Below are 26,103 nucleotides of genomic sequence, written 5' to 3' on the forward strand. Positions count from 1 at the left end.
CCCGGGGTGTCAAATAAACAGAGCATCTATTTAAATAGGTAGAATTACTCAAAAGAGATGAAGTTATATATAATTGATGGGTTGCAGTCGAAAAGCATTCTTCATCCGCTCTTTTGTATTCAAAATTCAGCCTGCTGCTGCATTCAGAGCTCAGACCGTCCTTCTTAATCACTCTTTAATTACTCCTTAGTGGAGCGTGCACACCATTGATGGTTTGTAATCCTGAAATATTGAAATCATGAAAGAAATAAGAACATTAATCTTTCAGTATGTGAGGGGGAAAAAAAAGGTCTTTTTTGTAGAGGACTTTTATGGATGGAAGCTCTGATTGAAGGATGCTGCTATAAAGAATTTGTGGCTTAAATTCTCTTGTAGTTAAATGATGTAAAAGCCCATTCAAAGCTGAAATAGAAATAATAATAATGAATTAATATAGCTAAATGCATAAACTCTGATCTGCTTGATGCTTTTGTTCATATTGTCATGTGGAGAGTGAATGGGTTCTTATCAAGTCAAATTTGAGTGGCTTTCTTAAAAGAAGGCCATCCTCCCATTAAAAATGACTACCTATGGGTCCTATCAGTTATATTACATTGTCTCAGTGACCATATAAATGCATGTGGAAAATGGAGATGATGTTTTCAAAGTCACAAACACTACATAAGGAGGTACTTACAGATTCATCAGTGATTAAAATAAGTCCTATTTTCCAGTAGTAACATAAGAAATTCACAGAAAATGTAGTCTGTCATAAATGCCCAGATGCATACAGGTGTGTGCACAAGCACATTACAGATCAATACAGTAAAGTGCGCCTCCACATTTGACTGTCTTAGTCAGAAGCGAGTGTGAAACAAGGGAAGTGAATCATCAAAGTAAAACATCAAGAACCAGGAGCATCAAAAAAAGAAGTGAAAAATGAAAATATAATCTCAAAAAGAATTTCAACATAAACACAAAACGAAGAAGCTTAAAAATGCTTATTTTTACAATAATGATTTATTGTAATTTAAAAATGTCCTCTTGTGTGTGTGTGTGTGTGTGTTTCTTTTTGTGCGTCATGAACCCATATCTATATTCAGAGAATGCAAATGATCACAAAGACAAAGTGTACAAAAGCTGAACATCTGGATTTGTCTCGAGATGTGGATGAACTGTGAATGTTGAATTTGTCAAGTGTCAATAATCTCATGAAAATTCATGTTAAAAATATGTTTTATTCATTTACGAATTGTAGGCTACAGTGTATGCTGGAGTTTTTCTGCCCCTTAGTGGACACCAAAGAAAGACAAGTGAAACCTGATTAATAATAACAGATGATTAGATGTTCTCTGAGAGTTTGACTAAAAGGGACTAAAGCAGGCGAGAGAAAGGACCCCATAAGATCAGTGGAATATAATAGGTTGTATTTTATATGAACCTTCACAAAGAATATGACTAAACCCCAAAGAGAGCACTTACAAGATGGATTTACCGTTTAATTTACACACAGTACACAGCCTACACACTTTCCATCGTGCCTCCCCCGCCTCCTCTTCCCTTCTCCAGACATTTTCATTGGCCACGGTGCTACGAGAGGAGGAGTAGAGACTGACGGACTGGCAGGAATTCCTCAGCGCTCCTCAAATTTCTTGAAATCTCGGTAATTCAGCTCGACCGCGTCCCGACAAATATCCAGACCAGCACCCCATTTCCGAGCAGATTTCCCAGCCGGATAAAAATGGTAATGTAGAAGATTGAAATGAGGATTTTCCACAAGTTTGTCTTGACAAGAGGAATGATATGAAACGGAGGGACACTGTCGTTCTCATTCTTTTCACACTAAACCAGACTTTCTTCTTTTTTCTTTTTTTTTTCCCACAGATGTTCCGAAGTGTGGCCGTGCTCCTTCTGCTCGCTGTGGCTCTGTCTAACGGGGAGGTAAGTTTTTTTTTTTTTTCTTTACTTTAAACAGTTGTCTTTGTATGGCTTTATATATTTACGCCTGTACTGAACACTTTATAACCGTTACATACGGATTTGCCCATCTATAGTAACAAACAGCAGTTTTGTTGAGGAGATTGAACACACACACTCACACTTGCACACACACAAAGTGTTCTGCTGGAGACAACTTGGTGCCGTGGTGAAAATGAGGCATGTGTAGATGGATTTTCAAGGCTGCGCTGTGGCTCTGTGATGTAGGCTGGAATGTTTATCTTCCTAAGCAGAAGCACACCATTACTGCTGGTACTCTGCGCAGTTATGAGCTTCAGTATAGAGACAGTCTGGTTATTTTGCTGTCTTTGACTTGGGGCATACTTATTAACATGCTTGCACCGATGAGTGAGGGCACAATTTTCATCTTGCACCATGACCACACAAAGAGAAGTACTCCACCTATTCTCGGGTTGCTTAGTTTTTTTGTTTGTTTTTTTTTAGTTGTGAAGGTAACATCCCAACAAAAACTCCCATGAAACTACAAGAGGAGTGACATTCAGCTGTGAGGAGGAGAAACCGGGTGGGCTTGTGTTTGCGTAGCTCTCACAAACCCTGCTCTCTTTGGGGTTTGTTGGGACTCTTCATCCGTATTGGAGGGTGTTGTGGTGCCAACTGGCAGCTGCTCTAATGGCATAATGTTTGTTTGGGTGGTTGGTCAGAGAGCATGTGTGTTTATCTGCAGGGCGGTGAGTGCGCTCAAGAGCTGCTAGAATCCTCACCTCATGGGTCTCACACTGCAGCGCTAAGTAGTCTCATCACTAGGTAAACACTGGAGTGTGCTGTTAGTAGGTGGCCTGATTGCACACAGGAATGATTAACTGAAACAGCATGCAATTATTAAAGTTTAAGCACCTCCACGGTATGACAGACACTATATATGTCAGTGGTGTCAAAGAATGAGTGACTTTTTGCAACATTTACTTATTGGTCTTATTCTCTGTGGTGGATGCTCAGTAAAGGCTAAAAGGAAACCTAGCAGCTGGTTAGCTGAGCTGAGCATGAAGACTGGCAAGTTTCCAGTTGTGCAAGAATAACAAAATTACAGTTATGAAAACTCAGGGAAACAGCTACCAAGACTTTATCCAACAGTAAAAAGTTAAACAAAGAAAAAATGTCTTAGTGATCTAGCACATAATTGCATGTAAAAAAAAGTTTATTTTCCTTTGTTTCTAGCTTTTGTGGCAATCTATGCCAACCAGCTGCTCACTGTAGCACCCTCATTATTATACATACTGTACCTGAAAGCAGGATGAATGTCCTCATAGAACTCTTGGTATAAAGTCATTTGTTGTGTGTCCCACATTGTTCCTTGAAGTATGAGAAGCACACACATACCAGGTGGCACTTGATGAGGGCCCGAAACCCCCAGTGGACACAGCTGTTGAACACCTGGCCATGTGCTGACTCCTCTGTTGACCGGCACAACAATAACAGGAAGATGATATAAGCACAATAATAACTGTAGCCTAATTAGAGTGATTTTTTTTCGCAGCAGATTAGAGCAATGCCACATGTGAAAGATAAATCAATTATCTGGAGCCTAATCTGTCTTTATAGCTTAATGCAGATGGCCATTAGTGTCGGAACTGCAACATTGCTCGTAGACTGATGTGCTGGCTACCCCGGCTGACCTTCCTCTGCTCTTCCTGTCATTGCCCGCTGGCTGTTAAAATGTGGGATTGTGTGCTTCCTAATTGAATCTATGGTCGTGATCTGTGAGGTATGCCCTAGTTGGGATAGAACAGACAGCAGTTGTTGTTGGGTGGACCCACAAAGTAATGGGCACGCATTTAAAAAAGGCATCTGTGCTCCAAAGGTAATTACCTCGATAATATATGGCCTGTTGATAGGCTGTGGGAAAGGCCTGAACTGGCATACCAGAGTACTGTCTAAAGAAGGTCAACAAGTTGGAGCAAAGCCCTCCAAGAGGTGAATCTGATGAGCCTATAGGGTGTCTGGCTCGTGAATAGATGATGGGATGTGTGTTAAATTGACTGTATACACATCACAGAAAGAGCTGGAAAGATGAATGAAAGCAGGATTCATTGTTTTTATTTGCTGGCGCGAGTTTGGGCTATTAACACGTGGAAACTAACTCCTGATTTATTATGAAGGAGGATGCCTGTGCGCTTCTTGAGGTGAGAATTTGCTGTGTTTGAAGATAAGCTGCTCAGAAATGTAGTGTGACAGGGTGGCCGAGGTCGAGGCTCAAAACTGAGTGTGTCTGTGTGTGCGCGCGAGCACGCCTGCAGGCTGGAAAGGAGATACGCATCTTGGGGGGAAAAAAAAACCTTGATGTCTTACTCAAACACACTGGGAGCTTGATATGCAAACGAGGTCGGATGCAGGCATAGTGAAAGTCATAAGACTTCTCGGCCTCGGGGGACATGTGTGCACACAGCCGCATATAAACAGGAGGAGGAGAGTGTTTATATTTCCGTTCTCATGGCATGCAGTGTTATTGTGTTACTGTGCATCATCCACGGTGAATGACACATTGGTTAATTTAGTTTATGGCGCTCTGGCAACCACAGGCAGCCAGATTAGCTCCTCTCCAGTCCAACATTTTAGGGGATAAAGAAAACTAATGAATAGATGAAGAAGCTGCCTCCATCTTTCTTTCTGGCCCTGGATTTGTAACACTCTGATTGAGCTACATGCTCTCAGACACCCCTCCATGTTGCCATGTTGATACATGTACTTTCTCATTCAAGGTGGGCTAAAAATATCTGCCCAGGTGGAGAGAACGCGAGCATGAGGGGACGCTGTGTCCTCTGTCTGTACGAGCCTGCTCTAATTACTGTAGCTCGACATCCAGTCATGGATCCCGTGCAGAGATTGTGGAGGGCAGTGGGATGGAGTGATGTAAAGCAGGGAGGAGATGTCATGCAATTATAACAGGCAGATTGGGAGTGAGGTAAGACTTGGCTGTGCAGTGTGGGGATAGAGAAAGAAGAGGGGGGTGTGCTACGTTTCATGTCCCTGCAGTGTGTTCTCTTCACTCTTGGCTTGGCTTGAAAGGAGTGCTCATTTAGCTTACCAGCTGTACTGGTGTCTTATCATTACCGGTACTCTGCACTCAAAGGCCCAACACACATAAATTAACACAGACACCCACACAAATGACAGAGACTGGCACCAAAGTGTACTCAAAGGTTCTTTATTTTTTTTAAAGGATGAGGTAATGCATCTGTCTTATTACTCATTTTTAATCATAAAAGTTAAGAGGGAATGCAGGTAATTCAGTGTTACTTCCACGTGTTATAAATGGTAACTACTTCCCACTTTTTTCACCCTTTAAGTTCTAGGAAAATATAATTAACATCATTTGTTTGACACGTTAAAAAAATTGAAAAATTGTCAAAACTTTTACAAATATTTACTTTTGGCAGAGATTATTCTGTGTTCAGTGGCCTGTCGATCATGATTTGCATATGTAATGCAGTTTTTCAGTGTAGGAGGAATGATTAACAGGGAGACACTGCTGTTTTCCACCAGTGAGTGAAAAACATAGATGTTAAAGGGGCTAATTTGAGCTGCTGTAACACTTATGTCTTCTCAAACTTATTTTTCTTTGGACCTTTGTGATAAGAGAGGCATGCTGTAACAAAAACCTTGCTCAAAAGGTTTGTGAAAGTGGCCTCTGAGGTCACTTTCACATAACCACGTCTGTCCATCGGATTGCAAGATGGAGAGACGTAATTTGTCACTCCAGAGAGCATGTCTCCACTGCTGTAGTGTCCAGTGGCGGCGTGTTTACACCAGTGCATCCAACGCTTTGCATTGAGCTTGGTGATGTAAGGCTTGGATGCAGCTGCTCGCCCATGGAAACCCGTTCCCTGAAGCTCTCTACACACTGTTCTTGAGCTAATCTGAAGGCCACATGAAGTTTAGAGATGTCGCGATTGACTACATGTAGTGTGTCTGTTTTACAGAAATCTATGCATTTTCCTGTTATTTTTAATTAAAATGCATTTAATCTTTAATAAATTACTTTCCACATAAAATAAGATGGTTAAAAATACACTATATTGTCAGAAGTATTTGCTTGTCTGCCTTCGCATGCATATGAACATGAGTGACCTCCCATTCTTAATCCATTGGGTTTAATATGATATCGTCCCCACCCTTTGCAGCTATAACAGGTTCAGCTCTTGTGGGAAGGTTTTCCACAAAGTTTAGGAGTGTTTATGGGGATTTTTGATCATTCTTCCAGAAGCACATTTTTAAGGTCAGACACTGATGCTGGATGAGAAGGCCGGGCTCACAGTCTCCGCTCTAAGTCATTCCAAAGGTGTTCTATCGGGTTGAGATCAGGACTCTGTGCAGGCCAGTCAAGTTCTTCCACACCAAACTGGCTCATCCATGTTTTTATGGACCTGCTTTGTGCACTGGTGCGCAGTCATGTTGGAACAGGAAGGGGCCATCCCCAAAGAATTCCTTTCACTGGAACTAAGGGACTAACCAACTCCTGAAAAACAACCGCACACCATAATCCCCCCCTCCATCAAACTTTACACTTGGCACAATTCAATCAGACAAATACAGTTCACCTGGCAACTGCCAAACCCAAACTTGTCCATCGGATTGCCAGATGGAGAGACGTAATTTGTCACTCCAGAGAGCATGTCTCCACTGCTGTAGTGTCCAGTGGCGGCGTGTTTACACCAGTGCATCCAACGCTTTGCATTGAGCTTGGTGATGTAAGGCTTGGATGCAGCTGCTCGCCCATGGAAACCCGTTCCCTGAAGCTCTCTACACACTGTTCTTGAGCTAATCTGAAGGCCACATGAAGTTTAGAGATGTCGCGATTGACTACAGAAAGCTGGTGAGCTCTGTGCACTATGCACCTCAACATCCACTGACCCCACTCTGTGATTTTTACATGGCCTACCACTTCTGCTGTCGTTCCCAGTCGTTTCCACTTTGTTCTAATACCACTAACAGTTGACTGTGGAACATTTGGTAGGGAAGAAATTTCAAACTTCTTTAGTCAGCTGAGAACATAATCTGTGGGTTGAAGGACATTTTTGAACATTTTTCATTTTCCCTCAAAACACATCACAAGTGTACAGCACACCCACTCGTGAGGTTTTATCCCTACCTGCCTGTGCGTCAAATCATGATGTTTGGATGTAGTTCAACAAAGGTCAAGAAAGGTTAAACACGGCACTTCAGCTGCTCAAAGATTTGGTTAATATGTATGAAAGGAATCCACTTCCTTATAAAAATCCTTTTAATTAGCAGCCTTCACTCTTCTTCAGGGCATGAACAGGTAGCAAGTGAAAGCTGAAGTACAAAAGGTTAAAAGAACATCCCATGATTAGCCTCAATGCAGTACACTGTGAAGCTCGCTAATTAAAAAAGATTTTTGAACAGATTTGAGTGTTTGTGGATGACTATTCTATCCAGTTTGATCATTTATAGCTCCAGCACCTCAGCCACGACTGATACACAGTGAGAGGTGCTTTTTTTTCCCTTCTATTTTAGTATGAATGAGACGCAAAGCAGGAGGGATGACTTTGATTGTCAAACCCAAAGAAAAAGGGGTATCAAAACTTTATCATTTTAAATGACAGTTTCTAGAACCATAAATAAATGTGACCAGCAAGTTCTTAGGCTCCATCAGTGCTAAATATTATTGTTATTACTGATCAATGTGCCAGTTACACTCTTCTGTTCTGTCCATAAATGTAACTTTTTGCTAGTACTGGCTTGGACCCCCTTTTCCCTTCTGAACTGCCTTAATTCGTCATATCATAGACTTGACCAGGTGCTGGGAACTTTCCTCACAGATTTTGGTCCATATTGACATGATAGCATCAAACAGTTAGTGCCAAAAAGTTGGCTGCACATCCATAATGTGAATTTCCCATTCCATCACATCCCAAAGGTGCTGGTGACTGTGGAGGCCATTTGAGTGAACTTTTTATGTTCAAGAAACCAGTTTGAGTTGATTTGAGTGCTGTGACACGGTGCATTGCCCTGCTGGAAGCAGCCATCAGAAGATGGGCACACTGTGGTCATGAAGGTATTGAAGAAAGCTGCTACCAGCTTATTCCTCCCAGGTTTCTGCATGTTCCTTTATCAAACAGGAATTACACAACACAATGGAATAAAGTGTCAATTATTAAATTTAATTAGCCATTTTCACACAGTATACAGATTAATCCGGGTCAGAACTGCATACCATGCCCAGTGTGATACTGGACATGACATGAAGTACTGACCCAGATTAATCTGTAAACTGTGTGAAAATGGCTAATTAAATTTAATAATTGAACTCCTTATTCCGTTGTTTTGTGTCATTCCTGTTTGATGACCGAACGCGCAGAAACCAAGTACAAATGACCCGTTCTTAGGTTTCTTCAGTATGGACATGGTCATCAACAAAATTCAGATAGGCTGCACTATTTAAACAGTGGTCCATTGGTACTACTAATGATGGTGTACCAATGGTACCAGCAGCACCAGACTGAACTGCTGATACAGGGCAGAATGGATCCATGCTTTTTTGACCCTACTTTCCAAATGTTGCAGCAGAAATCGAGTCTCAGCAGACCAGGCAAAGTTTTTCCAATCCTCTATTATCCAATTTTGATGAGTGTGTAAGTTGTAGCCTCAGTTCCCTGTTCTTGGCTGACAGAAGCTGCATCTGGTGTGGTCTTCTGCTGCTGTAACCCATCTGCTTCACGGTTAGACATTTTGCACTAACTTGGTTGAGTGGTTATTTGAATTATTGCTGTCCTGTCATCTCAAATGACAGTTCTCCTCTGGCATCAACAAGGCATTTTCACCCAGAGAACTGCAGCTTACTGGATATTTTCTCAGTTTCAGATCATTCCCTGTAAACCCAAGAGATGGTCGTGTTGGAAATTTCTAGTAGATCAGCAGTTTCTGAAATCCTCAGACCAGCCCGAGTCACTTAAATCATCTTTCTTCTCCATTGTGATGCTCACTTTGAACTTCAGCAGGTCTAGCTTGATCATGCATACCTGCCTAAATGCAGTGAGTTACTTCAGTGTGATTGGCTGATTAGATATTTGTGTTAACGAGGACTTGAACACATATACCTAATAAAGTGGACACTTAGTTTATATTCAGTTTAGAAAACAACTATTCAACTAGTGAAAAGATACTTTAATGAAATAGTTGAGTTATTTTCTGTGAGTCAGATAACATTTTCGTCCTCACTGTCCCAACATATTCTAAAAGGTTCTGATGAACAGGAAGGAGAAATGCACGTGTATAGATAAAGGTCATTAGAAATCCTGTGGATATATATCAACAGCACCATATCAAAACAGTAAAGGTCTGGTTTCACAACATATTTTAAAATGGCTACACACTAAACACATCCTGCAGTCTGTAACTGAACTTTCCCATCTACAAAAATGTTCGACGTTAGCCCGATACTGGCCCCAGAGAGGGAGCAGAGAGGAGGGCAGGGAGTCTACTCATGCTCCTGGCCTTAGAGTGAGTCTGCATTGGCCCACCCACCCTTCCCCCTCACTTGCCCTTCCTGGTGGTGGAAAAATGCAGAGAACGGGGCGGGGGGGGGGCGGGTGACAAAGTGGCCAGAGAGAGAAAGTTTGAATAGATGGGGGGAAAAGAGAGAGCGTATTAGCAAGAATAAAAGAAAGAGATAAAAAAAAATTAAAGGTGAAATAGATGAGAAAATACTGAAAATGATGATAAGAAAGAAAACTTGAATAGAGGGTAGGACAAAGACAGGTGGTGAGGACAGGGGACACTTTTGTCTGAGCAGAGTGACAGCGGGGTGAACAGGGGAGGGGAGGCCAGGGGCGGTGCTGTGCTGTGTTCACAGCATTTTGTGTCCTCTGGTGACGTTTTAACTGCTAACAGATGTCGCTCTGCCCAGACTGTGACTTATTTCCTGCTTTTCTTTGGTCTTGTACGCTTACTTTCTCCATTTCCTCACCCTCTCAGTTTCTCTGCTTTACTTATCTCATGTATTTCTGTTTCTTTCTTATCTTTCTCTGTTTCTTCGTTTTCCTCTCTCTCAGTTTAGTCGCTGCATTTCAGCTTTTGAACAATGAGGCTGCTGGGTGTAAAATAAGAGGCTGCAGACTGTGGTGACATCATCCCGTCCGTTGGTGCATTCCTTTTACACTGAATAAGAAACAGGGAGAAGAATAACAGGCAGAGCACTGTAAACTGGTCGTTACCCAGAGCCCTTTTGTTTCTGCAGATTTAATCTCGGACCTGGTCCCTCTGAGGACGTTTGAGACCACCCCTAGTGCGCTTACAAACCACTCAGATTAGTTCTACTATGGCCTCATTATTCCAAGGATACATACTACACTCTCTGTTCTCAACTGGTGATCACTTGTCATGTAATCCATGAAATACTAAGCAGATATTTGAGCTAAAAGGAAGCATGTCATGAGATTGTGTCTTTTTGAGGGCTGACTGCATGTTTCTGAGTTGAAGCTTTACTGTACATCTGATCTCGAGAGGCAGTGAAGTACAAAGGAAATGAGACTGAAACTGATTTGATATAAATGAAGATAGAGATTCACAAAGGGGGAAAAGGCAAGCGAGTTTGAGAATGGAGCAGTGTGAATTATTGAAGGCAAAAGCTACGGCTTTCTGTAATAACTCTAACCAAACCTAAAGTGATATTTCTCCCCATCATCTTACACAAATTCCTTAAGGGAGGAAACTGGATCGTGGTTAGCTTGCAGTGTATGGGGTAAGTGGTTTTCTTCTTTGGCTGTGCTCCACTTCTCTTCTGGTAAGGCCTGATTAGAAGTTGAGGGAAACAAGCTACTCAATTTGAGCCCTCCCTGTTCTGTTTGCTCCTGGCATGAGCACACGGCTGATGAAGCTGCAGAGTGTTGGACAATCTAGTAATCTAGTGCTGGAGGGACACCATGGGGAAAATGCTGGAGAGGGGAAGAGCAGGGGCACCTTTCTGACCTAAATACTGGGGAGATTTTGGCTCAAGGCAAACTGTGTCAGATTCCAGCTGAGGCACTGCATAGTTCTCACCTTCTCATTCTCCTGATTATGTCTCTTGTCTGCATCTCTTGCCTTTCAATCTTGTCTGTCTTTTTTTTTTTCACCTCATTACAGAAAATCTTGTTTTAAAACACTGGGCTGCATTTTGAGTTCATGGGGGGAGGGAAGGCTGCCATGCTATGCAAGCATTTGTCTGCCCATCTGTCACTTTGACTGTCTCTGTGTGTCACTATTGCTCTCCTGCTCAAAGTAACATGTTTCACATGCACAACTCCTCCAACTCAGCCTTTGTTTAAACAGACAGGCCTCAGTCACACAGGCCTTGAGACTGGTGACTAGGGAAGAATGTGCATTTCCCAACTGTTTGGCGAGTGGTTTCTGGCTGTCACTAAATGAAATCAGTCACGAAGAGGGCGCTGCACCAGAAAGCACCTTGTGAATGCTATTGCTTAGTATCACTATAACTATGGCTTGCAGATAGTTTGCATAGAAGACAAAGAAAAAGTGTAATGCAAACTGGAAATGAAGAAAGTAAGTTGTGCCTTAATTACTGCAATGAACTGTCTCTGTGTACGGTTTGCTTTGCACTTTACAGCTTCACTATTGCTCAACTAGTAGTTGGTAAATGTTGGCAGGCAAATCAACGTCTTTCACGCAGAGTAATGGGGCCATTATACTCACTGGTAAACGGCGCCATGCAGCAGAAGTGACGTCACATCCACTGTTGCCAACTCCTCAGTAAGGAAAGTAGCTATTAGCTGTCTTAAAAGTCGCTAGAAGTCGTTATATGACCTATATGGTCATATGCATGTAGTTTAATGTTAGAATATCAAATTTAATGAAAACACTGTTATGTGGGGTGCGATTTCTAGCTGTACATTCAAGTCTCCTCCTTTATCTGGGCCACTGTTGCCAACTTTTGTCTAAGAAAACTCACTGTCGGCTGTCTCAAAAGTCACTTAAGGCCGAAGCGTGGTCTGGAGGGGGGGGTCGGGTCTCTTTGCATACAGTTTCAGAGTCAGTCCAGCTGTTTCCATCGCTTTCTTGCACAGTGTGTATAAAAGATGGATCTCTTTATACTGTAAAGTCACCCGTTGGTATGGGGACTGTCGTTTTTGCATTTTCAAGTTTAGCTTTCTGTCTTTTGAATCCAGACATAACCATATTTGAAACAGATAAAAATTTGTGTTCTGTAAAACATTTCCAGGCTGCAGCTTCTTATTTGGCACACAGATATGAGTGTGCAATCAGTCGTCTCAACCAATTTTGTGCAAGAAACTAAATAACCAAAAAAGTGATAAGTTTTCAAAACATCAAAGCAGTTTTTTTCCAATCAAATGAAAATCATTTACACTTTCTTTCAGCAGTTATTCCCTTCCCAGTGCTTTCCCAGAAATTTGCAATATAGTCTTCATTTTATCCAGATTCGCCAGTTTGCTATGTAAGTAAGGTGAAAAACATGCTCTTTATAAAGAAGAAATTAAACAAACGACTATGTGCATACTTTAGATTAGCTTTAAATATCAGTGTAAATATTTTCTCTGCTTTCTCACACACCAAAATCTTATCAGTGAATCAATATTACAGCAGCACGAGTCTGCTGTAGATTCTCATTTTTATTCAGCATTTCAATATTTCATGTTGCTAAATGTGCACCTTTTGCAGTGAGGCACCTCTACTAGATACATCTACACCCCTGCAGTAAATCCAAACTTTTCGAAAGCCTTTTTGAATCTTTCACATTCAGATTTACACGCAACTACAGTATGTGTCATACAGATGTTAATGCAGCTTAAGCTGATCTACCCTTTACTGCATTGGGAATAGCACTGAATCAAGAGCTCTCGAGCACGACAGAGAGGCAGGAGAAGCTCAATATGAAAACAGTCGAAATGCAGGCTTGTTGTATTGAATTGCATAGAGTGAAATTTAGTGTACCCAAAAACTGATCTGATCAAGCAGATGAAACTAATTGTTTATTAATAATGGAAATGCCACATTCTGTATTTATTGCACTTATTTTTTATAGTTACTTACATTATGCTCTTCACTGTTATTGGCATATCCATGGCAGGGAGTTCAGTACAATCTATAAGTCAATGTTTTCTATGCTAATAAGGGGCAGGGTGCATTATGGGAAGTGCTCACGGTGGCTGTAAATGACATCAACAGCAGAGGAGCATTGATCGGCTTGTTCGATCAGTGGAGCATCTCCAAGATATTTGAAGGTACACACACAAAGCATGCAAATACAGGCAGATAGGCTGCTGCTTGTGCTGTTGTGAGTCTTTAAGGACACAGAGGTAAGAAAGGCAGATGTTCTAATGCTTTTTATGTGTTATGGTTTGCAGGGTGCCTTTAGTTAGGGTGCACTCATTGGCAGTGGAAGATAAAAGAGGATTTTCTTCTCTAAAGCAAGAATATGTTCCACTTTAACTCAAGTCTGCCTCATCATGGAGCCATATAACATGCTCACTCGAACATAATCCCTCCTGTTCCTTTTCTTCACTACCTACCTCTTTCTTAATATTCAGACTGTCTTCACAACTTTCTCCTCTTATTTAGCCTCTCGCTATTCACATATTTTCCTCTTCTGATTTCCATCTAGCTCTTCAAGGCTGGCCTTTGTTCACAGACACGTGTCTTGCATCTGTAAAAGGGCATGGGCCTAGAAATAAGATGACAAGAGAGGGAGGACTAAAGAAAAGCAGAAATGCAAGCAAGAGTTGAAACGAGAGTTGCCATGCTGACATGAAAAGACGGAAATGATGCAGGGTTTGGAGAAAATCTTTTTTTAAAACCTCTAAGTAATTTCAGCCTCATGGCAAAATCATTGAAATAGAAAAACGGGGCAAGAGAGTAGTATCATGAGCTGTGAAATGTGTCTATAGACTATCAGTAATAAGCTTGAGGCAGCTCTTGTATGAAGGACTCTGGTATGATTCGGCAGTCAGTTATGAGAGCACTGACTGGTTTGAAATGGGAACGAAGGCATCATTTTTGTTGGTAATTAAATAAACATAATTTAACTAGGACACGCATGCTGGGTGTGCTTTTGTTTGTGCTGACTTTGTACATGATTTTTTTTTAATGTCTGCGCTGCTGGCGTCTGGGTTAATGAGTGTGTGTTTACATGCCTTTTAGTTATGGTGGGGTTTGTGCAAAATCCCCACCATGTGTAAACAGAAATAAAAGTGATATTTAAAATACTTTTTTTAAAGGAAGGGGAAGATTTGGGGAAATGCATGTTTCCTTTCCTGCGGAAAGTTGGATAAAAAATTTATATAAATCTCAGCTTTATCAGCTTGAGACTACATAAAGGCTAAATAATAATTAAAAATTCCCCAGACTGTTGATTCTGAACCTAAGGCTGATGTGGGTATTTGGTGATTTGAAAATCAAAAACACATCAAACATAAACGGATCTCCCTGACATTTGTTATTAAAGTTACTTATTTACTCCTTTTTACACAGCCCGACTCTGATCAGCTGATCATCATTTGTGTTTGTGATATCTGAAACATACGCCTTTCCAATTTCTTTTTCTTTTTCCTTTCTTTTTGCATATTTGTCAAACTTACCTGTTTCAGATCATCAAATAAATTTTAATATTAGAAAAAGATAAACCAATAAATACATAATTCAGTCTGTAAATTATGATTTCATTTATTGTGTCGCCTGCTGAGAGACACTCACTTTTCTGCGTGGCTTTCAGTATCTCAGTAACCGTGCAGCATATTGACTTCAATCTTGGAGGATAGATACGTAATGAAGAGTACAACAGCACAGCACAAGAACCTTAACCCTACCTCATCGTATGCTGGTTTAATCACTGTCATCAATCTTTCTGCCATTCATTGGTCTCATCTGTCTCTTCTCTATTTCTTTTGTCAGATATCTTTCTCAATATTGAATGAAATAAATGTCATCTATAAAATATACACAGTTTTATACAGTACCAGTTGGAACAATAATTATTTAATATTTACTGTAAAAATCTTATTGTAAATATAAACTGCTAAGCTCAATCACTTGCTTTCATATGCATGACAAGCCTTTGAGCAGGTGACACATGTCATGTGAAAGAGTAATTGCCCCTAAATCTAATACAATGAAGGAAATAATAATTTGATCCCCTTCCAAATTTGTAAGTTTGCTCGCTTACAGAAAAATGAACAGTCTCTAATTTTTATGGTCGTTTCATTTTAACAGAGAGAGACAGAATATCAACCATAAATCCAGAAAAAAAAATACACAAAAGTTATAAATTGATTTGCATATCGTTGAATGAAATAAGTATTTGATCCCCTACAACCCAGCTGGAATTCTGGCTCCCACAGACTGGCTGTGTGCCCATATGGCACACATATTACAATCGATCGATTGAACAATCAATCAATCAAATCAGTCAGGTGTTATGTGTATAAAGCACACCTGTCCACAGAATCACTAACCGCTATGGGCAAGACCAAAGAGCTGTCAAAGGACCTGCACAAGGCTGGCGAGTAGGCAACAAGTCTTGGTGTGTTAGAGATGGAAGAAATAGAAAATCACCATCAGTCACCTACAATCTGGAGCTCCATCCAAGATCTTGCCTCGTGGGGTGAGGATGATCATGAGAAAGGTGGTGGATTAGCCCAAAACTACATAAGTGTAGCTTGTTAATGATCTGAAGGCAGCTGGGACTGAAGGCAGTCACTAAGAACACCATTGATAACACACAATGCTGTAAATCTCGCAGCCCTAGCAAGGTCCCCCTGCTCAAGAAAGCACAGGTACAGCTTAAGTTTGTAAGTGATTCAGAGTAGGCTGCGAGGAAAAGTGCTGTGGTCAGATGAAACCAAAATCGAGCTCTTTGGCATCAACTCGACCTGCCATGTTTGGAAGAAGAGAAATGCTGAGCTGATACCCACAGAACACCATCCCCACAGTCAAGCATGGAGGTGAAAACATTTTGCTTCGGGGCTGTTTTTCTGAGTACAGGATGACTTTACTGCATTGAGAGGCCAATGGGCAAAGCCATGTACTGTAAAATCTTGGATGCGAATCTCCTTCCCTCAGCCAGAACACTGAAGATGGGTTGTGGATGAGTCTTCCAGCGTGACAGTGACCCAAACCATACTGCCAAGGCAACAAAGAAGAAGCACATTAAGGTCTGGAGTGGCTTAGCCAGTCTCCAGATCTCAATCCTATAGAAAATCTGTGGAGGGAGCTGAAGCGTTGAGTTGCCAAGCGGCAGCAAAAAACCCTAAAGGATTTAGAGAGTTTCTGTAAAGGGGAGTGGGATAAAATCCCTCGTGAGATATGTGGAAGCCTGATGACCAGCTACAAGAAATGACTTCTGTTCATTTCTTTGTAAGTGAGCAAACTTACAAATTCAACAGGGGATGAAATAATTATTTCCCCCACTATAACACGTTGTGCCACCCTGCAGTCAAGTATTTGGGATACCACTGAATGTCTTAAAAAAAATAATGATAGTTTTGGAGTGGCCTGGTCAAAGTCCAGAGTGAGATACTTTGGCTGTCCATGCCCAAAACCCTCCAATGAATTAAAACAATTCTGGAAAGAAGAGTCGGCTAGAATTCCTCCACAGCAATGTGAAAGACTCATTGCCAGTTATTGCAAACACTTGATTGTAGTTTTGCTGCCAAAGGTGGTGCAACCAGTTATTAGGTTTAGGAGAGAATAACTTTTTCATATAGGGTCAGGTAGGTTTGCATAGCTTTTTAACTCTCGTAATGTCCTGGGGTCTTTTTAGACCCCAGGACATTACGAGGGTTATTAATAAATGAAACCATTTAAAAACTGCATTTTGTATTTGTCCATTCTTTTTGTCTTTTTTTTTTTTTTTTTGATCATCTGTGTGACAAATATGCAAAAAAGAACAAAGAAATCAGGAAGGGAGCAAATACTTTCTCACAGCGCCGTATGACCAAAGGCTCGTCTGTAATCAAAAGGTGCCTGTATGTTCTCACTATGGCAACAAACTACTTGCATCAGCCGAGAAAAAAAAAGGACGTTGTACCTCTGAATGTGAGACGTCCTCTGCCCGTTTTGCTTGGAGAGAGATGGACATACAGAGCTTTATGTTTGTACCAGATTCATCTTAAGGAGCGCATCTATTATTCATGTTCTCAGTGGAGGTTTCTGCAGGTTTCAACAGGCCTCTTGCCCATCTGTGTCTGACAAACGGAATTGTCCAACATGTTCAGGGCCAGGGGGGTTGCTTTGAAGATTTTCCATGACCTCATCTTAGGATAGGAAGTCTGTATGTGTGTGTGTGTGTGTGTGTGTGTGTGTGTGTGTGTGTGTGTGTGTGTGTGTGCATGTGTGTATGTCTCTCAACCATGCATAGAACTTTATCCCTCTCACCAGTTTTGAGTTAAAATTGCTACACTGTGATGACTGCATGTGACTGCTCCCCCACCGTCATCCCCTTAGCTCCAACATCCATCCTGTTGCATTTTATCATGAGAGCTCATGTAGGTTCAGTAACAACAGCCCACCTTAATTTTGACCTACATACCAGACCTTGCAGTCATACACAGAGAGAAAGTTGGAAGCCAGCTCACGTGCAAGTGCACAAAGAAGGCCAACTTTCTGTCTCGCTGTTACAGGAAACAGCAGCTTAGGGAGGAGGAATGGAGTCGGGGGGAAGCAGGAGAAAAGATTTTTGCAGAGCATGGGAATGGGCCTAAAGGAAAACACAGCTCAGACTCCAGATGTGGAAACACCCTGCACACACACACAAACCCAAGCACACACAGACACACACACACATATACAAAAACAAACAGATGGTAAAAGGAGGAGGTAATGAGGGTTATAAACCAGCTCTTGAAGCTCCACTTGGCGTCTTGTGATTGGGTGCTAGAGCTCTTTTTTTTTTTTTTGAGTCGGCTGCAGTCTTCGAAAACGAACAAACACAAGATGTCAAGACCAGCAAATGAGACAGTGTGTGTCCATGAGTGTCAGCAAGAGCAAATAAGAGATATTCAATGCCAGAGAAAAGACTGTCCAACTGAAATAGAAATGCTGGAGATATTTTGGATCAAAGACAAGGGAGTATTTTTTGAGCAGACAGCGTGGTCTAGTAAGACCTTATCCTGCTTCCATGCATTCTGCCTTATTTCATGCCAACTTCTTGATCCAAGTCAAATTCTCACTGACAGGGCAACAATACAGACAGCTCCAGAGACCTCATTAAAAAGAGCAAAAGAAGGGCAATGAACTAGGACACATTTGTTTAAGCACGTTCATATTTTTGCTTTTTACCTATCGTGTTGATGAGAGAGGATCAAATCAACAGGAAATGCAGGATTGCTCATGGCTGGTATGTGCAGTCAGTCTGTGAGTCTGCAATGAAACGATACAAACCAGCACATGTCCAAGGCTACTGAGGTGATTTGAGCTTATTTACTGAAATGTGTTAAGTAATTTGCAGCATCTTACAAAATAAAAGGCAAACAGATATAAAAGATTGAGTGCAGTGTAACAGCAGCGAGCTTTTATCTTGGATGTCATCAGGGGAGAGAGTCTGTTGTCAGTCAGCTGAGCGAAACGGCCTCTTTATCTGTGAGAAGATGGCGTTTTGGTTACACATGGTTTAATGTGAAAGTAAAAATATTTGTGTTTTGGATCCTGTCTGCAAATCTGTGTTTGATACGATTGACACAGTCTGTTTACAAGTGCAACAGCGCCGCCCTGTGTGTGAAACCATCACACACTCCTTTTCTTGCCTCACAGGAAACGCAGAGCAAGAGCAAAGTGTGCGCCAATGTGTTCTGCGGGGCCGGCAGGGAGTGTGCCGTGAATGAGAAGGGGGAGCCTAGCTGTCTGTGCATAGAGGTGAGTATCGGTCGGGTGTGTGATCCAACTGAAACCACATGACATTACTTTTAGTCAAGGAGGGAATACATGTGCAAAAAAATAAATGCAGACTTGAGATTACACCTCCCAGCTTTCACTTCACATTCACTGTCTTGCACTTGTACTCTTTCCAGAGCTGTAAGCCCCACAAGAGGTCAGTGTGTGGCAGCAATGGTAAGACCTACAGGAATCACTGTGAGCTCCACAGAGATGCTTGTCTTACTGGCTTGAAGATCCAAGTGGCACATGATGGACACTGCAAGGGTACGGATGGCAAATGTTAATAAAATTGTTCAAACAAGCATATTTATCACCCAGCTGTCCTTGTAAAATGGAAGGAAAATGTCTTTTTTTCTTTGTTTGTTTTTTCATTTTTACAAATACAAAGATTTGCCTGTCCCTGCTATCATAGGGTGACAGGTGGGGTGCACCCTGGACAGGTTGGCAGTTTGTTGCTGATTCAAAGCCATTTGTGTCTTTTTTTAATTTATATTTTAATGCTTGCAGAGTTTAGTGGAATTGTTTTTATCCAAAATAAAAATGAGAATGAGGATTTCTATAGAGCTGAAAACTCAGTTTGGGACCTGTTATGACTGAATTACTATACAGGAATATAATGCCCCTGACTAAAGACCTTATATTTGTAGCACCAAATGTCAGAGTCTGAGGGCAAGGCCAGGTACAGAAGCTTTATTATTAATATTATTAGAGTCACTGACGTGTAGTAGATGGGACAATGGGAGGCCAGCAAGGCTAATTTGGCCCCTTTTCAGTAATGTAATTTAGCTCACCCGACTAATGGTGTGACTGCTGATAGTAGGTGATTAAACTGATTAGTATGTGATCTCTGAACTAGCACACATTCATAGAACTGATAATGTGAGGTGACTGGGTTGACAGTCATATAACCCCACCCATGTGACGCAGCACTGCCATTTGGATTACACCCCTGGTCTCGAGCCATCAGTTATTACACCTAATATTAGTATCTTATCTTGATTGAACTTTCACTTCTTGTAGTTAATAATGTCACACGGTATCCCTGCGGACCTGAACGTGATATTTAGTTATCTAAGACTTATCTAAACATTAAAGCTACCTGTGAAAAAAATGCTTTAGTTAATTGAAATTAAAAAAATTTATAACTTGACTTTAGAAAAAAAAAGAAATTTGATACAAGTAAAAAAAAAAATTTTTTTTTAATTTAAAAATAATATAAGTAAATAAATACTGAAACTAATAACATTATTAACCATCAAATGGTGAGCTGAAACAATTCAATTCAAGTCACAACAATAGTTGCGTCAAGGCTCCTTAGACTGTAAATCAAGAGATCCCCGGAGAAAAACTCCCGTTTAACAGGAAGAAACTTCCAGCAGAACCAGGCTCAGGGAGGGGCAGCCATCTGCTGTGACCAGCCTGGGGGGGTGAGGAGAAAGAGAAGGGAAAAGAAAAGAAAAAGAGAGCATAGGGAGACAAAACCAAACACAGATTAAGGGAGAGAGAAGACAAAAATTTAATGACATGCTGCAGTGGTGTATAAACACATGAGGAGTGAACAGAGGTGAGCGGAGAAGAAGAACTCAGAGCATGACATGAAATTACAAATGCAGAACTATAAAGAAAGATACAAAACTCCGATAACTCCAGCCTGAACACTGATCAGAGACAGAAAGGTCAGTCAGGAAAAATCATTATGTCACAGCGTGCTCTTTCTGGACCTTTGGCCAGCTGTTCAGTGACAGACACGTTTATCTCCGATAATCTTCTTGAGGTTTTGTGTCAAATGTTGTTTCTCCTTCTCTTTTTTAAAATCACCTTTAGAAAAGAAAACAGAACAGGCCGCTGCCAGCCCAGGTGAGTTCATGTGTATGTGCATGCATGCTCTCTTTGCTTATATATATATATATACACATTTATGTTTTTACAACTGAATGTAGTTGCAATTTTTGTGCTGGATTCTACTGGTATATATAGACCTGGTTTACAGGTGGGTTAGATTTTACTAATATACATGTGCAATAGCAGTAGTTTGTGGTCTAACTGAAAGCATGTATTGAACCTGACCATACCAACATATACCGGCTATACTGGGTTATTTATTAATGCTGCTGACCTTTGGAAATATTCCCTCTCCAGTGGTATGCTATGCTGCTGACCGCAACGAGTTAAGAACTCGTGTGATCCAGTGGCTGCAAACTGAGGTTGTCCCAGATGGCTGGTTTGTCAAGGGATCCAACTTCTCTGACATCCTGCTCAAATACTTCAAGGTAGGCTTCTTTCCTCTGCTGGCATACAGAAAGAAAGAATGTGACATTTTCTCTTTTAGTGCACACCACTGCTCCTAAATCATTGTTTTCACAGAATGCCCCAGCTCATTTATCCACGCGGGCCTCTTCCAATCAGCCTGTTCCTTGAAGCTGCCTGAGACTGTGTCTAATTATTCATGTAACAGACCTTTCAAGCGAGTTAGCTTGTGGTTATAATTCAGCTTAATGAGGATCTCTGTTCTGCAGAGGAGGGCCCCTTCCTCTCCATGGTTTGGCATGAATGGCATTCAAGCAAAAGAGTTTTTTTGTTGTTTTTGAAGCAGCAGTATGCTGTCCCTTCTTGCCTTGGATAAAAATGTACTGCACGTTTTTAAAACAGCGTTACAAGCGTGGAAAGTAGGCAAGCAAACAACAGGCAGCCTGAATGCTAATTCAATTTGAACAGTAAATTCTCATTTTAGAATTGCTAAATGAATAGAAATGTTAATGTTGCACTACAACCCCAGATCCATTTTAGAATACTACAAAAGAAATGCAGTCTGCAAGCAGAATTGGTGTCAAGTTGCAGAATATTTCTCACTGCATGTGGTGTGCTCCTAGTATTCTGGTGGTAGCAGCAAATTTACTGGCAGCCTTGACTGGCCTGTGCATAAGAACCACAAATGACTTCTTTCTGAGCTCTTTTTGTTCAGTCCACGTGCACACAGCCACTAAGTGTGACTTTTGTCTGTGCGTTTGCAGTCATATGACAATGGCGATTCTCAGCTGGACTCCTCAGAGCTGCTCAAATTCATCCAGCACAACGAGTCGGTTGTGGAGTTGCAGTCCTACGCGGACCAGGAGAGCAACAACCTGCTCAGGTTAGTGTGTTTGCAAATTTGCTTATGCAAGAGTGCATGAGAGGGAAGAGGTGAAAGAGCCTTCAAATATTTTCCTCCATGGTAATGCTTGTAGATCTTTGCGCTGCAGTGCTATTTTAAGGCACACAGTGTATTTCACTGAACCTGATCTTGGCCAGAGCAGACCAGGCAGGCCTCTTGTGGGAGACCGTACTGGCAAAAACATCTGCACTCTGTGGAAAACAAACCGCTAACATAATAATTTTTTTCTGTATGCGTGTTGCTTCTGTAATGGTTAGCTGTTACTGTACGTAGCAGCTGATATTTATTCTGTTTGTGTGCTTCTCCTTCCCAGGAGCCTGTGCGTTGACGCCCTCATTGAGCTCTCCGATGAGAATGCCGACTGGAAGCTGAGCTTTGATGAGTTTCTTAACTGCCTGAAGCCCGGCTTTAATCCACCAGAGAAGAGTGAGCATAGAGTGATGCCTTGACACAAAGTAGCACACTGTTAGATGCACTGTATAAACTGACCAAAGCTCAGTCAGCTCAGTAGTGCAATCCACCAACTGGAAATGATCCTGCAGCTGCTCTTTTCTCAAGAGTTTGAGACTCAGCCCTGCTGTAGTCCCTTCAGTCTGCTCACTCATCTGGTGCTGATATATCTGGGATAAAGTTCACAGGAAGCGGAGGCATTGCTCCACCAGCCAGTAGCCACAGTTGACTGAACCCTGGAGCTACACCAGATTCAAGAATGCACACACATATTTGGCTAGCTGACTTTTAGCTGTGTTTTCTTTTAACCCTGGGCTTTAGTACACATGCTGAGATTTCACAAGCAAATCAAGATTTTCTATTTTTTAATGATAATTTGCAAACATGCAAATGTTTCATGCTTGGCGCTGAGAATTTTGCTGAGTGTTCATGAGCAAGCACAAAGTAACCGAAGGAGCGTGACACTGCATTTATACTGGTGGATGCAGCATTTTCAAATCCTGGCAAATCTTAAAAGTCATAAAACTGGTAACAATGCAACACTGTTATTGCTCTGCTGAAGTCTTTTATCTGCGGTCTCATAACTTGTCATTTATCTTTCGGCAGAATGTGCCTTGGAGGATGAAACATTTGAGGATGGAGCAGAGACCCAGGTGGAGTGCAACCGGTGTGTTTGTGCGTGCGGTAACTGGGTCTGCACTGCTATGACCTGCACTGGTAAGCTAAAATACTGAAACTGATGCTTATCCAGTTTTTTTACACACATTTAAACAAATTCCCCTTTTTTTATAATCTGCACAGACAACCAGCCAGCTGTGGATGACTCAGCAGATGCTGGAGCAGAGATGACTGAGGAGGAGTGGAACCTCCGTGTGGCTGAGCTCAACAAGCACCAGGTAATCTGTAATCTGAAACCCACCAAAACAGCAAAGTATATCGGTCACATTCAAGTCAACACAAATCAAAGATTATCAGTATTTTTCCCAGCCTTGAAATCTAATTTTTACTTTTCTCCTCACTCGGTTGTAGTCTTACTTATCAAAGTGGATTTCAAAGCTCTATCACTGTCCACTGTTCCTAGGATTGGTTATAAAGTCCATGAAACCTAATCTTTATGAGCCAACGGCCTCACGTCTGCTTTTATGTTCCTTGATTACTTGCAGTGTCTTTCAAATCAAAGTGCTCAATACAATCGGCAGAGGAATAGGTCAGTGTAAATATTTCATGTGTTCCAACCTGGCAGAGCTCAGTGAGCCACAGTATCAGCAGCTTTATTGCTTCTGACAAAACAAGTGAAACAATAAATCCACAGCAAAGCAATGTTTTCAAAATTAGAGCCGTAAAACGATGTCGTGGATATGAAATGTGGGGCAGGTGGCCTAAAAGAAACAGCAACATGTCATTTTTGTTTCTTTTTAACAGGTTTTTAAATTGTGTGGACATCCTCAAGTAACATTATAACGGGGATAATTCACTCACAGTACATTAGGTTTAGTAGGAGTAAACTAATTGTTAGTTATATTCAGAATAATTTGTCCCAGTAAATACTTGTTCACAGATTGCTGTTTTTGTGGCTTGTGTGCCTGCTTATGTGTGTGAATGACACCGTGATGTTCACAAGGTAGCTCTGGGGATCTGGCTTGAGGCCATGACTGAGTCAGCAGAGCCATGTAATCTGTACCCCAGAGGAGCAGCTTGTAATGAATGCCACTGTACACAAATGTGGTTCAGTGTGGGTACAGGTTTAAACATGTGACACGAAATTCACCTTCAAAAAAAAAAAAAAAAAAAAAAAAAAAATGCTCATTTTAATGAGGAAAAGCATTTGTTTTACAGCAATATTAATGGAGATTGTGTAAGCCTCTACTACTGTTTGGTCAGTATGTTAAATGAGACACAGTATCTCACATTTCTTTTCGTTGTTTTAAACGCAGGAAACAGTCGAGAAGATGAAGGCCAGCACAAAGGAGGCCTAAGTCAGGATGCAATGAAAGAAGAGGATGCACGCCATCATCCTTCTTCCATACTTGATTTACCTTGTGTGTTAAACTTATGTTATCTTGTTTCTCTGCTCTGTTAATTATTATCCTTTTTTTTTTAATTTTATGAGTTTTTTTTTTTTGTTTTTTTTTACATTTTTCAGTGTTTGTGTTGATGTTTGTTAGTTTCAGGGCAATCAAAGAGTACCATTGGATTCCCTCGTGTTGCGTACTGTCACGTTTGATTGTATTACTGCTCCCCTGCTCTAGCCTTGGGGTTGTTTTCACTATAGTCCTTATATTTTTTGCAGTTATTATGAAAAGAAAACTGTCAAGTTATCACTGTTATGGAATATGGAAGTCACTGTTTGAGAAGATAGTGAGGTTGGGGGCTGTTGAAATATAGGAGCTGTCTGAGTACACAGAAAGCTGACTGCTTGCCACCTAGTACACCCTCATGTCACGAGGTTGCACAAGAGGGTAGAGCTACTGGTGCTTTTAAGTTTTGTTGCCTATAGAACTGCCACAGTAGGCCACTACCTGACCATTGCACTTCTCTGTTTCTCTTTAGCTTTCTTAGGCTTTAGTGTACCCACAAGGATGGATTTATTTGTATCTTACTGCTAAAGTAATAACCTTGCTACCAAAAATGTTTGCTTCTATATACATTATGTTATTGGCTTGAGTTGGAGCTCATCTTGTTCCCATGTTATACTTAGGCGAGTCTCTCTGGTGCTTTTTGGTTAAACATTTCCCTGTTTGTGTGTCTTACTTTTCTGAGACTTAGTGGTCCAGCTTTCAGTGAGACCTGATCTGAATATAGCATGGTGAAAACTGAAACCAAAGTCTAGATGAAGCGTTTGAATGATGTGCAAAACTATCCAGGTAAAACATTACTCTGGACCCAGCAACAACACTATACCTGTGCTTTCAAAAATCACTCTTAACAGAAGGACTAGCCTCACTGTCAGCTGAAGTAGCTTAGGCGCGTCGATAACTTAGTGCATATGAAATGAGTGCGTGTGTGTCTGTGTTTGTGGGATTTGAAAATATGACGCTGAGAGTAGCTCGATTTGTTTAATGTGTTCATTTGTTGAAATCTTGTATCTGAATTGGGATGTTTCAACAACAAAAATTAGTGCCTTAGACCTGCAAACAGTACAGGTCACTACCATTGCCTTCACATAGGCTTTGTTTTTTTTTGCCACGTGGCATTTCAAGAACGAGTGTGTGTGCTTTGATGAAGATAGCATTAAACTAGTGCTTTGTGACTATGCCCTGTGTGTGTGAAAGTCGCATTACTGGGTTGAAGCTCAATCTTTATATTCCACTACAAGTACAGAGACTGTAAGGAATGTGTATGTATGCCAATAAAGCCCATTCACCACAACACAGCTTCGTCACTTCGTTGGTGTCTGTGTGCTTTTATTTGCTACATTTACTTTTGAAAAACTGTTAGTGAAAAAATAAAGGCTTTAAGTATAAACCATTAGCTGTTAAGCTATTCCGTTTTCTTCCAAAGTGCAGCATCGGACTGGCTGCCAGTGAAGATGGGAATCAAATTAAAAAATTGCACCTGTTACTTAAAATGCACCACTCAGTGAGGCCACTAAGTGCATTTCTGAATTGCTGTGCCCATAGTTACATTAAAGCCTCTCATGTCAGCAAATCAGCGACTGCTGGTTG

At 41.2% G+C, this 26,103-nt stretch overlaps 1 protein-coding gene across 1 annotated transcript; it reads left to right on the top strand.

The window, feature by feature from the left end:
• The first annotated feature begins 1,580 nt into the window (after positions 1-1,580).
• On the top strand, positions 1,581-25,809 carry fstl1b (follistatin-like 1b). Its single transcript, XM_030758035.1, has 11 exons — positions 1,581-1,723; positions 1,864-1,920; positions 18,715-18,816; positions 18,972-19,101; positions 20,662-20,694; positions 20,977-21,107; positions 21,849-21,967; positions 22,302-22,414; positions 23,045-23,155; positions 23,240-23,334; positions 24,373-25,809. Exons 1-11 carry the CDS (start codon positions 1,721-1,723, stop codon positions 24,412-24,414), a joined length of 936 nt encoding a protein of 311 aa, XP_030613895.1. The 5' UTR covers positions 1,581-1,720; the 3' UTR covers positions 24,415-25,809.
• The last annotated feature ends 294 nt before the right edge of the window (positions 25,810-26,103 follow it).

The sequence above is a fragment of the Archocentrus centrarchus genome, chromosome 21 (genome assembly GCF_007364275.1).
Source record: "Archocentrus centrarchus isolate MPI-CPG fArcCen1 chromosome 21, fArcCen1, whole genome shotgun sequence".
Classification (NCBI taxonomy): Eukaryota; Metazoa; Chordata; class Actinopteri; order Cichliformes; family Cichlidae; genus Archocentrus; species Archocentrus centrarchus.